General features: G+C 38.0%; 1 protein-coding gene across 4 annotated transcripts in view; it reads right to left on the reverse strand.

Moving 5' to 3' along the window:
- LOC133850228 (ATP-binding cassette sub-family C member Sur) overlaps positions 1–14,384 on the reverse strand; it is a 62,192-nt gene that overhangs the window by 24,040 nt on the left and 23,768 nt on the right. For 2 of the 4 annotated variants that reach the window (XM_062286270.1, XM_062286269.1), the window contains 5 exons: positions 13,230–13,926; positions 11,324–11,427; positions 6,591–6,728; positions 5,736–5,898; positions 4,779–5,673 (listed from right to left, as the gene is read on the reverse strand). In XM_062286270.1, the coding sequence (XP_062142254.1) occupies positions 4,779–5,673; positions 5,736–5,898; positions 6,591–6,728; positions 11,324–11,427; positions 13,230–13,926 (1,997 nt within the window). Of the gene's footprint in view, positions 1–4,778; positions 5,674–5,735; positions 5,899–6,590; positions 6,729–6,889; positions 7,047–11,323; positions 11,428–13,229; positions 13,927–14,384 lie in introns of those variants that run through there. The other 2 variants (XM_062286267.1, XM_062286268.1) reach the window with 2 other exon arrangements.

The following is a 14,384-nucleotide window of genomic DNA, read 5'->3' on the forward strand; positions in this document are numbered from 1 at the left end:
TTGCTAATTATCGCAAATGCGAGTGACTTCAATTAATTAGCTGCAATTTAGTTAAGCGGCTTATATGATAACTTTCGCTGTGTTGCTCGACAAGCGCATAAACCGCAAACACATTCACACACACAAACACACCCAAATATACGGTAAATGGCCACACACATACACACTGTCAAATGTCCCACACTTACACAGATGCTGAGATACACTTGCGGGATAATTAAGTGACTCGCACGAGGTGCAGATAAAGTGATTGGTTTTCTTAGCGACCGCAAAATTGCCAAACCACAAACTTGTGACCAGTATTGTAATATGTCAAATAATTTCAAGTGTTGTACACACAGGAATTATCCCCACTGAGTTCGGGTAATAATCGCTGCTAATGTTCCCACATTCCTGCGGTTTTTGAATATCTCTACTCAGATAATTTAATTTCAATTATTACAAGGATATTTTGTCAGAGATTTGCTTGATTTGCTGCAGGTTTACCATGCATTATGATTGAACGCAAAGCAAACTTGATTCGAATTATGCAAATTTGAGGAGTTACTCCATGTGATTGAGATTATCAGCAGCATTACAAAAGGCATTAAAGGTCCGCTATTTAGTATTATACTCCTTTAAAGGACTGTACTAGACTTAATTTGGAAGCCTTCATAAATTATTATAAATATTACTTATTAAATTGACTGGAAAATATTTTCAGATTAGCACATTTTTCACTAAACTCAGCACGTTACTCGCATTACGTATGCGTCCAGTTGACCTGTTTAAACTAACCGCAAACTACGTATACTTTGGTCTTGCCAGGGCCATTAAATCACACTTTGCACCTCAAATCAAACAGCTATGGACTTGGACGCATTCCGTCTCGTCTCGACCCCCCATATCTGGCTGCTTTTCGGATTGTGGTCTCGTCGTATTGTCGTCTCGCCGCATCGTAGTGTCTGGCTGGTTGAAAATCACAAAAGCGCACACACTTAACAATCGTTAAGTTCACGTGGCTCTTGCAATCTATGCCAATGTGTACATTTGCAGTCGTACAATAAATTTCCCAGCCAAAAACGGGAAGAGTAGGAACAGAGGAAGAGGACCGAGAGTGAGAAGAATTGAGAGTCAGTAGAAGGCAGTGCAGTGTGTGCACACACCCAAACAACACAGACATTTATTACAGTAATTGAAATTATTGCACATTTTGCGTTTGGCAGGGCGACACGAGAGAGGAAAGGGTGGAAAGGCAGAAAAAACAACAAGAGAAGTTGCGGAGGCAGAGGCGTATCCTGGCAAGGCAGCACAACTCCTTTACAGCCTGCTGTGCGATCTCTGCTTGTTAAATGCATTTTTATATGGCAGCCACGCCTTCAATGTGCTGGGCACTTTGTTACAGCTTCTCGATGGGGAGAAACGAAGGGGCAGGGCAGGGCAGGGTACGACGATGGGTTGGTGCACTTCCCTCCCTTTATTTTATGTGCAATAAAATTAACATATACAGACATTTTGTGATAAATTACCGCATCACGTGATGTGCCTGGAAACGACTGTAAAAATATGTTGAATGACTGCAGCGACGATGACTGCAACTGCAACTGCAATGGCTACATTTAATTTGAGCATTCCCTACCCACATTAAAAGTGAAATTGTGATTACATCAAAAGTTGTTGCATGGCATTAACTGCCGCAAGGCGCATACCACAGACGTCTGACGACTGCCGGCGGATATCGGATGACAGAACTGTGTCCCCCAGAGCTGCCTCTCCCCTCTTGCAGTCGCAGTCACAGTCGCAGTCAGTTGTCGCTCTGCCTGTTACTTTCCCTGACACTCGCGACAAATGCCTTTGCCTTTTACCTACGGCACAATACATTCATTTAAATTTGCTCAACGGTGCGTATGCGTGATGCGTTTTAATGGCTTAAAAGCCATGCGGCTGCTGAGTGGCCTACAAACGTTTTGTGTGCACCTTTACTGCATCAGCTTAAGTGAATTAACTTAATTTCTACCCAAGTAAGTAATGAAAATAATACAAAATTCCAAAATAAGAAATTCTTATCTTTTGATGTATTTATAGTTATTTGAGCGTAAAGTGTAGAGCGCCTCTTTAAATTTGAATGGCACTCTAAACTAATTATTACATTTATTTTACTCATTTCCAACTTAATTCATTCAATTCAATTATTTAAATATAGAATTGATTCCAAACAAGTAAGAAAGTTACACAGTCGAGTGTGCTCGACTGTGAGATACCCGCTACCCATTTTTAATAAGGCCAAAATATTGCGGTATTATTTTCAAAATATACCGAAAATACTAAAAAATACTAAAAATATACCAAATGGTATGTTTGGTATATCGATACAGCACACCATTCAAAATATACCATAGACGACACAATTTACCAGATTGTCACCCAAAGCAACTCAGACCCCTAGTAAGTAGGCGTTTTTGCCCATACAAAAGTATTTCTTTAATAACTTCCACAATTTGTATCTGATCGCAACCAAATTTTCAGGAATCATAACTACTATAGTAGTTATTGTATATACCAAAATCTAGCCATCTACCAAAAACTCTAGCTTTAAATTTACGCTTGTTATTCGATTTTTTTGATTTGCGGGGGCGGAAGGGGGGCGTGGCAAAAATTTGAAACAAACTTGATCTGCGTGCAAACATAACAAATGCTGTCGAAAATATTATAGCTCTATCTCTTATAGTCTCTGAGATCCAGTGTTTCATACGGACAGACGGACAGACACACAGACGGACGTCTCGGCTGTTGATGCTGATCAAGAATATATATACTTTATAGGGTCGGATATGCCTCCTTCTCCCTGTTACCTACATTTCCTGCCGGCACAAAGTTATAATACCCTTCTACCCTATGGGTAGCGGGTATAAAAATTCATAAATGCAGTATGTATCTGGTTTGATATTGAAATGATTTTCAGCGTATTTATCGCTGATTTGAATACATTTAATATGAGGCTTTAAACCAAAGTTATCTGATTACACCAAGTGAAATTCCACTTTAATTTTAGTTGACTTTATTTTGTGACTTGACGTTTTCAGTTGGCTTAGATTACGCACGTTTCGTTGTATGCCCGTGAGCCAAAACAGCCAAGCAGCCAAACAGAAACAGAGGCAGAGGCAGCAACTAAAGCAACACGCCCCATGCAAATATTTGAATTATTTATGTGCCATTTTCTGTTGTGTCAACAACAGGACTGACTCGTGCCACATGCCTTCCACTAGCTGCCACTTGCCTGTTACTGCTGCTGCTGCTGTTGCTTCCTGCATGCCTTCATTTTAAAGGTGAATGGATGCCTTTGGTTTGTTTGCTCATTTAACGGCATTTAATTGCATAATTTTTGGTGCACACTCAAACTAATTAGCCGAACTATGGTTTATAGGTTATGGTTGCTCTACTTTCAATTCAGCTAAAGGTCGTGACCTCTGGGCATCGGCTCTAAACTCTTGCTAAACTTTAATTGCACCAACATTGAACTCAACGCTTAAAACTTGAATCAACATCGAAGAATCGGGATCCGGCTCCGGCTCCGGCTTGAGCACGTGTGCCAGTCATATCCAGCTATTTTCACACTCGGATACTTTTAATTAAAGTTTTCCAATTGTGTGTATAAGCGAATGCATGAGTGTTTGTGAATGTGGAAATTGAGGGTGTCGGGTTGGTTCGTTGGTTGTGTATCTTCGTCTTTGGGTTCCCTTTTTGCATACAGCCTGTCAATTTGGGGAAGGCATTCAAAGCGGCGCTTGCAAGTTTTCTTGGCCTTCAACTGTGCCATAAATAAAATGCAATAAGCTCAGCGTATACTCCACTCCCGCTACCCTCATCCAACAATTTCACCTCCCCCTCCTCCTTATGCCCATAGCCGTGACAGCAAAAGCGTTTTCAATAAATTTTCCTACACCACAGGGCTTGGAGTTACATATGCGAGAGTGCAACTCTGAATGTGAATGTGTGTGTGACTGTGACTGTGACTGTGAGTGCAAGCTTCCGAGTGTGTGTATAACATTTCAATTCACAAGTTTTCATTTTCGTAGTGGTTTTCATTTTTGGTGATTCCCAAGTAAAAGGCGATGTGCTGCCTACTTTTAGGGCTGCCATTAAAATGCATTGCCATAATATGCGTTTTATATGCAAAACTGCAATTGGTATCAATGGATTCGCCTCCCAATATCTCCATCCCACATCCACACAGTCAACTCCCACTTGAACTAAATATATTACTGGTAAAAGCCCCAGTTATTGGCTATATTTATGGGCTGATTGACGTGTTAAGCAGCCTTCGATGCAGAAACTAGGTTATACCTGCTGTTTTTTCAACAGAACAGTTTTGTAAATCTGCATTAGACAGATTTAAGCAATTTAGGAAAAGGATGAATCCCATTAAAAATCTTAATAGTATTCGAGATTGAAAATATTTTATAATAACTATAAGAAAATCTAGTTAAATATACGAAACTTTATTAGAAGGTGAAACGAAATAATGACGTGAACAAGTTTTTTAATTGTTAGAGTAGGAATTTTCTCTTTGGTGCATATTTTAAAACTCAAATAAAAAACTTGGAATCTTGGGTTGCTTTTCGTAATTGCTTTGGTATATTTAGTATGTTATGGTATATCGCTGTAGCAAATGTACCCTTTGGTATATTATTTAACTATATTTGATCGACAATCGAAAGTAGCATTCTCACTTGCTTTCGTTACATATGGAATTAGTTGAATATAATTGAACAGAGATTTCTTTTATGATATCTACTTACTTGTGCCAAAACATATTTCCGCCAAGCAGAGGCATCTCCATGAGCAACGCCGAGAGCAACGAAGTCTTGCCGCTGCCATTCTTGCCCACAATGATAGTCAACTTGCCCTTGGGTATGGCCATTTCTTGGATATGCAGCTGAACAAGGGGCATATGACGCTGTGGCTGCCAGCTGAAGAGACCGTCGTTGATGGATACGGCAATATCATCGGGCATCTTGAGCAGCAGCGAATCTCGACGCCAGCTATCAGTATTTCTGGCGCGAATCACAGAGAACTCAAGCGGTTTCTCAGCGGTGCCGCCAAAAAGTTTAGGAGGCCGGATGGCCACATAAGGTGTGTTGCGTAGCAGCTCGCGACGTTGCTGGACGAGTCTGCTGTGTCCCAATTCATGAGTGAACGATGCTGGTGACTTGTCTTCCGGTGGATCTCCGCTTCCCTGCAGCAGTGGGGTGATAGGCTCCGATTGCGCTAATGGCGCCGGCGATGGAGGCTGGTCAGGAATGCGTAAGCGCAACGCCAGACGCTGCTCATTGAGCTTATTCTCCGCCTGGGCCGTGCGTAGTGTCATATTTGACTTCTCCTGCGTCTCGTACATGTCCAAGGATGCGTCACTTTTGCTGAGGATGCGAGCCATGTTTCTGATGCCCTCGAACTGCTTCTGAATCTCGGGCGCATGCAGGAAGCGTTCCAGACGACGTGTAGACACCCTTGCAGCTATGATTATTGGCACCGTTATGGGGAAAATCAACAGGGGTACGGTGAGCTGCTGAAACAGTGCCAAAGCCGAGAAGAGGTGACTGGCATTGAAACTTAGACGTGAATCCTGTGGCAGGCAAACATAAATTGCCAACGTGACCAGGGTGATTAATACTGTGGAAATGTGCGTTAATATCGCTGCATTAAGAATGAGAGCTATTAGATTAAACTGTAAATTTGTGATTGGTTTTACATCCTACTCATAAATGTCCAGTACATGGCATCCTTGTTGAGATACTTGAGCTCCTTCTTACGCGCCGCTTGTATTTTTCGCAGAAACACCTCGTCCCAAGCATTCAGCTTGATGATCTTAATCCCTATCAAGGTATCGTGTATTTGCTTCAAGCGCTCGTCTGTGTATTGCTGTTAAAAATAAGTTAATATTGTAATTAATGAAATACAAAATCTTTTAATAGAAAACCAATTTTAATATGAGAACCCAATACGGCGATGAAAGGTTAATTGCCAAATTCTTAGACATACTAGGATGTAGTAAAGGACTAAATTTCAGCTCTAACTATAATAGTGAGGTCATTACCTCTCGGTTCAGAGTGATGAAACTACAATGTGTTAGTCAAAACTTCCATTAGCCATAAGTGACTGAAGAAACCCTCAACAATCCAACAGATGGCCAGAAGCAAAACCGAAATTCAATTAACTGAAGTTGACCAGCAAGCAATAACTTTAAATTGACCACAAATCTGTTAACAGGAAACTTTTAATGAGCCGACAGTAATAGCAACAACAACAACAGCCACAAGAGGCAACATCAACAGCTATCCGGACAAACTTCAGAAGAGAGAGAAAGAGAGCGAGAGAGAGAGGAAACCCCAAAACAAATTCTCAACTGGAAAACGTCAAAATAACAAGCAGGCTGACTGGCAAGCAAATGGCTAACATAGAAGTGACCAAGCTGGCCATTTCATGCTTAACACACAAAATGTTATGAATTTCATTTGAAATTGAAATGAAATTTGTCCATTGTTTTGCAATAATTAAATTCTAAATGCAAGTACATACAGATTGGAATTGAGTTGCTGTTGAAGTTTACTTACCGCTATCACATCGGCATTCTTGGACATTGCATTCCCGATGAGAAACTGCAACGGCGTCATAATTACAATACACACAATGGCCCCAATCACCGCACTTATGCCCAGCTTCAGATACAACAAGTAGATGACAATGGCTATCTGGAAGTAAGTACAAATACAAACAACTGTGAATGAAATGCAAGTATTCAATTGATTTGCTTATGCAAATTATGCAGACATAACAATACAGTGTCTTGGCTCTGCAACTAGGGAAGCTTAAGTCTTAATGATGTTTTACATATAGAGTTCTGAGTAATTACCGTAATCATGTGTTGAGCTTGGGCAGCATGAAATACAAATTAATTCAATATGTTAGGGAAATATTAGTAAACGAGAATATGTGTATTAAACAAGCCAACACAACTGATAGCAACATTATGTGTAAGAATTTATCTCATGGCGCAAAGAGAGAAAACAAGTGTTATTAATATCTTCAAATAAATTTATGTTTGATATTTCTAAGCAAATTTTATTAAAGGTTTTAAATACAATAATTAATCTAAATATTTCCGACTTAAAATTCAACATGAACTGAATTGAAAAGCTTAAAGTTGAAAAAATAATATTTACTTCATTACTACAAAAGACGAGCAGGGCTGGCATTGCGATCTGCTTCTGAAAGCGATGCGCGAGCCCTTGAAATTTTACAAACCCAAAAAGTCAGCTACAAAGAGTATACACATCTCGAACGCATCTTGCCGAGCTGGGATGAACCTGTCGAGGAGCAGCATACGCAAGGCAAATGGGTGTCGACCAGTTAACAGCTGAAGTATCGCGAGAACATCGACCAGGCCAAGCTGCAGGAACCTAACGCGGGCTACAGGTAAAACATTTGCTGTCACCGCCTCAACTATCTCGAGCGCGGCAATCTGACGGTCACCAGAGTCTTTGAACCCGTCGAGCTCAAGCAATTGAAGCCACGTCATAACCAGCGTTGTCGTCGGCATCATCAGAACTCGTTGCATGCTATAATCGAGCAACATGTGCACTTCAAGTGTCTGCCCTGTCAATTTTATGCCAACACCGAGCAAGTTTCTCAGATAGGTTTAATAATAGATAGATTTAATAATCTCTGAAATTGGAAATGACACCACTTTACTTTCGATAAAATATTCCCATTTTAAATTTTATTGCTTTACTAAATTACATATAAAAAATAACTTTCTGAAATATTTGTATTTCCGTATAAATACCTAGATATAAAAGACTACAAGAGATAGCGCTGTAGTCGGGTCCTGGTTGGCAATCGAACATATTTTGACCGTATTGTCTATTTTGAACATTATATTATATCGATATATCAAATATAGCCTTAAGTATATGTCGGTAACTTTTCAACATATACATTTGGAATATTTCAATGCGTAGCTGGGTAAAACAGCTTTTTTCGAATTTTTTTTATGCTTATGGATAAGTTAAACTATCGATTTTTGGCACTATTTACCGTAATCAGTTTTCTAAATTCATATACTTTGCTCAAAAATTTACTCTTCTACAAAAAACTTTATTGGAATTAAGCCATTGAATGACGCCTTGCATAAAAAACATTTATGTACATATATTCAATGCTCTCGTTTTTAGTCACTGTAATTTCAATTTTACAGCCGTTCACAAATGAAATAACTCAAATTTGCACAGTCCACATAACCTCGAACGTAACTTCCATTGTTTTCCCATAGCTGAACACAAGATTGTGGACGGAAGTCATCTGAAAACCAAGCATCGCTTACTGGCATTAGCAGTAAGATCCTCATTTCTTCAGGTGTAATTCTGTTGCTTTGCCAAAAAAGATGGCTTGGTCGTTAGGCTGGCAATATGATCCTCAAGTTGAGGTTCAACATTGGGACCTGACAGACGGCCACCCGAAGACGAGCACAACTTATCTGCCGTGCTCCAATCCGCCTTCTGAGCGCTTTCAATATAATAATATTTGCTTCCATATAGTTTGTAACGATCATCAGAAGCCAGACTGCCACAGCTCACTTCCATGAAATTATGCTGAGCGAGAACAAGAATTATACTCAATGCAAATCGAATTGCCATTGCGACTCGTTACTGTTCCTTTTGAAAACCGAAACACGACTATAGAATTCCACTCGATTGATCTGGTATAAATACGCTATTTTTTTAGTCAAAGCAAGCTCATGACCTTCGATTTCCCCTTGGATTAGTGCTTGTCCCCTGCGCTAAACTGATTTGATTAACACGTAGGAAATAAAAATTGATAACACAGTTATATACATTCATCTCAATTAATTTAGTGTAAACAGCACTTAAACAGTTTCTTATTGATGGGAATTTATGGAAATATTTCTAATATTCGTCTTCCAAGAAACCTATTCGTGGTTTAGCCAATATGTAACAAAAATATTTGAAAATCATCGATACATTTAAAACTTGCTAGATGGCCACCCGAGCTTCGTCATACGATCTGTACTAAGCTCTAATCTACCTTTCGAGAAATATGAAAAGAATAAGAATACTTGATGTTATCATCGCTCATCGCGATAAGAAAATTATATATTCCAAACTAATAGGATTTCCCATTATGAACTTTGAAATCAATACTATTACTATGAAAATCAGAAACATGATTACAACTTTTCACCATACGGACTAGTATAAATATACTTATCTTAAATATTCGATGTATATTTTAATCAGCATAATTAAACCTTAATCGCTGTGCATTTTTATAACAGTTATCTCTAATAGTCTATTTGAGATAGAGATATAATATAACAATTGATATATTTACACGCAAAACAAGTTTCTTTCAATGTATTGCCACACCCACTTCCGCCTCCGCAAATAGAATTTCGATACGTAGTACGTACAATAATAACTAAAGTATTTACGATTTATCAGATAAACATTGTAGAAATATTTAAGTAATAATTTTGTATGGCAAAATCACTTACTGCAATTGTTTTAACAGACAACTTGGTATGTTTAGTACTCTATGGTATATTTTGAATGGGGTACTATATCAATATACCAAATATAACCTTTTGTACATTTTAGTATTTTTGTGGTATATTATTTCGGTATGTTTTAATAATATAACCGCACTGTTTTGCTTTTTTCTAAATGGGAAGCGGGTATCTCACAGACGAGCACACTTGACTGAAGGGAAAGCAGATTTAAAGATAATATAGCATCAAAAAAGTAGTTACAATTTAATAATCAAAATATATTTCAGCAGAATCAAAAAATGTAAAATCTATTATTATTGCTTCTAGCAAAAGCAGAAACTTCCTGACTATAGCCTGATTAAGAGCTAACGTATTTGACAAGAACATCTATAGCAATAATACATGCTTCTTAAGCATTTTCGAAAGCCCTTTATGGCTGTATCCGACTTTAAGATATCCATGGCTGCACAATGCGACATTATAAATGATTGGAATTATAACGACACTCATTTAGTACTACAATAGCTATTTAAGGTAACTAGAGGTCTCTAACTTCTATTTCCAACTTTTCAAAATGTGAACTTTAAAACAATAAAAAATAAATAGTCTTAGTGATTTTTGTTATAGTTCCCACTAAGAAAGTGACAAACGCATAGTATATCAACAATGCTTCTACCTCATACTCTAAAGTACAGTAGTATGTTATATCTTTTGATTATGCACAAATTCAATAATCCCCAAAACAATATGTCCTAGTTTTCAGTTTGCAAGATATAACATATTATATAAGCAATCTAGACCACACACAATCCAAAGGCAGCCAATACCTGCCAACTTAAATGTTAATTAATTTTTTACACAATAAGCCCAAGTAACCAAATGTTATGCCAGACTGCCAGACTGTCTGACTGTCTGGTAAATCCGATTCGACCTGCATACAAACGAGTAAATTATAATGCAGCTGTTGCCAGGATACATAGCAGCATAGCAGTCGCCATCGCAAATCCTAAGCCTGGCAAAGGACGCAGACCCAAACCCAGCCTTATGCCCAAAACATTTACAAATCAATTCATTTCGAGACAGAGCGAGTTGTCCGAATGGAAACTGGGAACTGTAACTCGACTAGAGCACAGGACTAAAGTAAATACAACCCCATAGCTAATTACGCCGAACGCATTTAATACTAATTAATTATGCGTGTGTGTGTGTCTCTGTCTATAAGCCACATAGTTCGAATGCATGAGAGCTCTTATGATACCCTCTAAGAGTACATTAAAACTATAACTACTTTTTGCCATAGCTTTCACTTTAGGTATATTAATTGATTCTTTTTAACTATTCTTAAAATATGTAAATATTATTTTATATTTCAATATTTCATTACGGCGCACTTGCTAGTCGAGCATTTAAATCTATAGAAGAGTTAACATTTAGTTTAATCATTACCATGTTTGCTTAATTGCATAAAAATCCTTAAACTCTTGATATCGAATGTATTTAATAGGCATAATCAAATATTTACATTTAAATGCCAAATGCAAATAAAATGCACATGCAATGTGTAAGAAATTGCACAAATAAAATACAAATCAAATGCATTGCAATCTACGAGAACTCTTTTGTAGAAAGCCAATTACAACATTAGATAAATCTATTCAGTGTCATTAAGGAAAACGACAACAAGTTCAAGCAATATAAATTAGATTTCAATGCAACAAAAAATACAAAAATGGCACACAAGATGCTCGTAAATTATTCCCCAATTCCCGATATACGAACCTTGAATGGTATAGCCCAGGCGTAGTGAGAGATCCAAAAGAATTGCATAATGTTGAGTGTGTCCTCCGTCATGTGATTCGTGATGGCGCCAATATCATGTAGGCCTGTGAAGCATGCAGCAAATAAGATGCAAATAAATTACATTTTGAAATCGCAAGTATTTATTTAAGTTATCTACAACTTAATCAGTTAAATAGGCAATGTCCCAATGTCCCTAAAAATCACGAATTATAGAAATATAAAAAATGAGTTTAAAATTACAATTTAAAGCTATGTACATCTTAACGAATCATATGTTCGTAAGAGTGGTATTTAAAAAAGTAAATATATATGTATAAGTATAGTACTTGCAGAGTTAAAGGAAGCCATAATTGTGTCTGCCGCGAAAGGTCATAGCAAAAAAGAAGTTGAGTAAACGAATTTGAATTTGATAAGCAATGCAAGATATGATGCCTAATCTGATGCTTGATAGGGCACACGAGGACTTGTTAAAGTCAAGAAAGTCGCGTATTAGATCACTTAGTTAATATGATAAGTTTAAATTCATACGACGGTTAAATTCGCATGAGTATTAGAGGCTAAAAATATTGTTAGTGTTAAGAAACGATTGTATAAAGAGAAAACCTAACAACCGGAGTGTTGGTAAATACTGTAAGGACGAGGTGCGAGCGAGAAAGCAATATAGGCTGAACGTAGTGCACTATGGTCACAGCCGACCACTTTTCTTGGCATCAATATATTTTTTAGAAGTTAATATATCACAGAGGTTTTGATCGCATTCTACAAGAAACGGACTGGCCATCAATATTGCATACCAAAATCAGCTGTTGAACAAAGCTGCTAGTAATAAAAAAACACATGTGGTGAAATAATGCGTATTTCATGGTAATTTTCAATTTGTCATAAATGGAAAAATACGATGAATTGTTCAAATTTTTTTATGAGGCTTAATTATAAAGATGTCAAATAGTTTTAATGTATTGGCAATATTATGTTAAAGAGAGCCTTGTAAAATCTGCCAATATTTTATGAATTCTCATCTTTGAAAAGCTATAGGAAGTGAGTCCGACCTTGAAACCTATTGTGTGTCGTAGAGTAATTAATTCTTGATCAATTGCATATAGTCACAAGTGTCACTTTTAACCACTTTTTGCGAAACTTGAAATTTAGAAAATTGAAATTTTTAGACCGTAACTATAGTGCGATTGTTCTCGAAGGAGTCAGTAAACAAGAAGAAGAACTCGAGATAACGAGACTCCTTACGCTTTACAATAAAAATAATGAATTATGGAAAACTATAATAACCATCACTCTACTACATATTAGTGTAACTTTTAAAAATATGAAAAACTGGACATTTGTGAGTATTAAACGTAAAGCATCCAGTATATAAAAATATATACTGGAGTAAACATTTCATTGATATGGTTTTGTTCAAACGGACAAGCAGAGAAGTACATTAGCTTTTATAGGCATCTGATTGCAATCAACTTAGTAAGTTTGCACCACACCAAGTATATCAATCTGTAGTAACAACAATCGAGTTCTGTCATAAAACCTGTCGAGCAATAAACTTGGCCGCTCGACATGGTCAAAGCCACTCGAAAAGCAATTTGTCTTTACGGGGCACACACACAAAAAGCAGCTCTAATCGCATCTAAAAACAAACAGCAGCTGCTAGTCGAAAGCACAACAATTGCGCCCAGGAATAGCCACGCCCATTTAAGCCAATTACAAATGGACATTTGGCCAGGTCGCTGGCGGCAAACGCTTCAGCCGTAAAACTTTCAATTAACACCAAACGCACATTTACCTCTGTCAAACACGACGGAGTTTGATATAGGACATGGTCTGAGTGAGTGAGAGTAGGACAGAGAAGGGAAGAGAGACAAATCCAAACACTCACCGCCTGAACGCTCCGTTTGTTGTGTGGCATCCACCTCTGCAGGCTTATCATTGGGAGTCAACTTAATGTCGCCATTTTGTTGCACATCAGCAGCAACAGCAGTAGCAGGAGCAGCCGGAGGAGCTGTAACAGGAGTAGCAGGGACTGCGGCAGGATTGCCATCATCACCATCACTGTCCACAGCATAGGCAGAAGGAACATCAGCAGCATTGTTGCCACAACCGCTGCTGGCATTTAGAAGCAAACTTTTGCGATAAATTAGACCCTGTAGCGATGTTTTAATCCTGATGCCCGTCATATTGAGCACATGCGTGGAGGCCTGTGACAATGCGGCCTGTGCCAATGCGGCCAACAATACGAGCCAAGCAATGCTCCAGCCATTTGTTAACAAATCCAACCATCTGGCATAGTAAATTCTCACATCGCCAATGCCAATACCCATACTGTCATAGTAAACATCATCAGCAGCAACATCTGTGGCCGCATTAGGGTTACCCATTCCAGTTTGGGTCTCCTGTTCGTGCTCCTGGGCCGCCGCATAGAGTCCCTCAATATATTGCACTATTTGCTGTATGGCAAGAGGACCAATCAATGCAAATAAATCACCGGCCAACTTTAAAATGCCGCCCAATGCAAACATGCGCCAACTGTTCTTTATATAGCAATACCACAAAGATGGCGGCACACTCGATTTTTTCTGCAAAAGATTGAAAAATAAAAGTCTATAAATAAATCAGTGTTATAAATATTAATACAAATACGAGTATAAACATGATTAACGATCTGACATAATGCAGTTAATAAACACATAAGTCTGTTGGACTTACGCACAAGCTTGCCATAATGTCTTTATCCTCAGAGTGATAAAAGCTAGTAGATATTTAAATATGTACACTCTTTCTTAATAATACTATATTCGAAATAATCAATGAATGAATTCAGTTAAAAGTCAGCTGACAATCCACATTTCGAATACGCGCAGCAATTAATAGGAACATAAATACCAGACGCTATTTGGCTGCTTTGCTGTCTCTTTATCATTAAAATTGCATAAAATGCTGCATATAAATTAAAGTCAACAACACCGCATAAGAAAGTCGTAGACCAGAAGTGAACGACTAACTCATGCCCTGTACTTATAATATAGCAAGAAAA

Source organism: Drosophila sulfurigaster, chromosome 2L, assembly GCF_023558435.1.
Source record: "Drosophila sulfurigaster albostrigata strain 15112-1811.04 chromosome 2L, ASM2355843v2, whole genome shotgun sequence".
In the NCBI taxonomy this organism is placed as follows: domain Eukaryota; kingdom Metazoa; phylum Arthropoda; class Insecta; order Diptera; family Drosophilidae; genus Drosophila; species Drosophila sulfurigaster.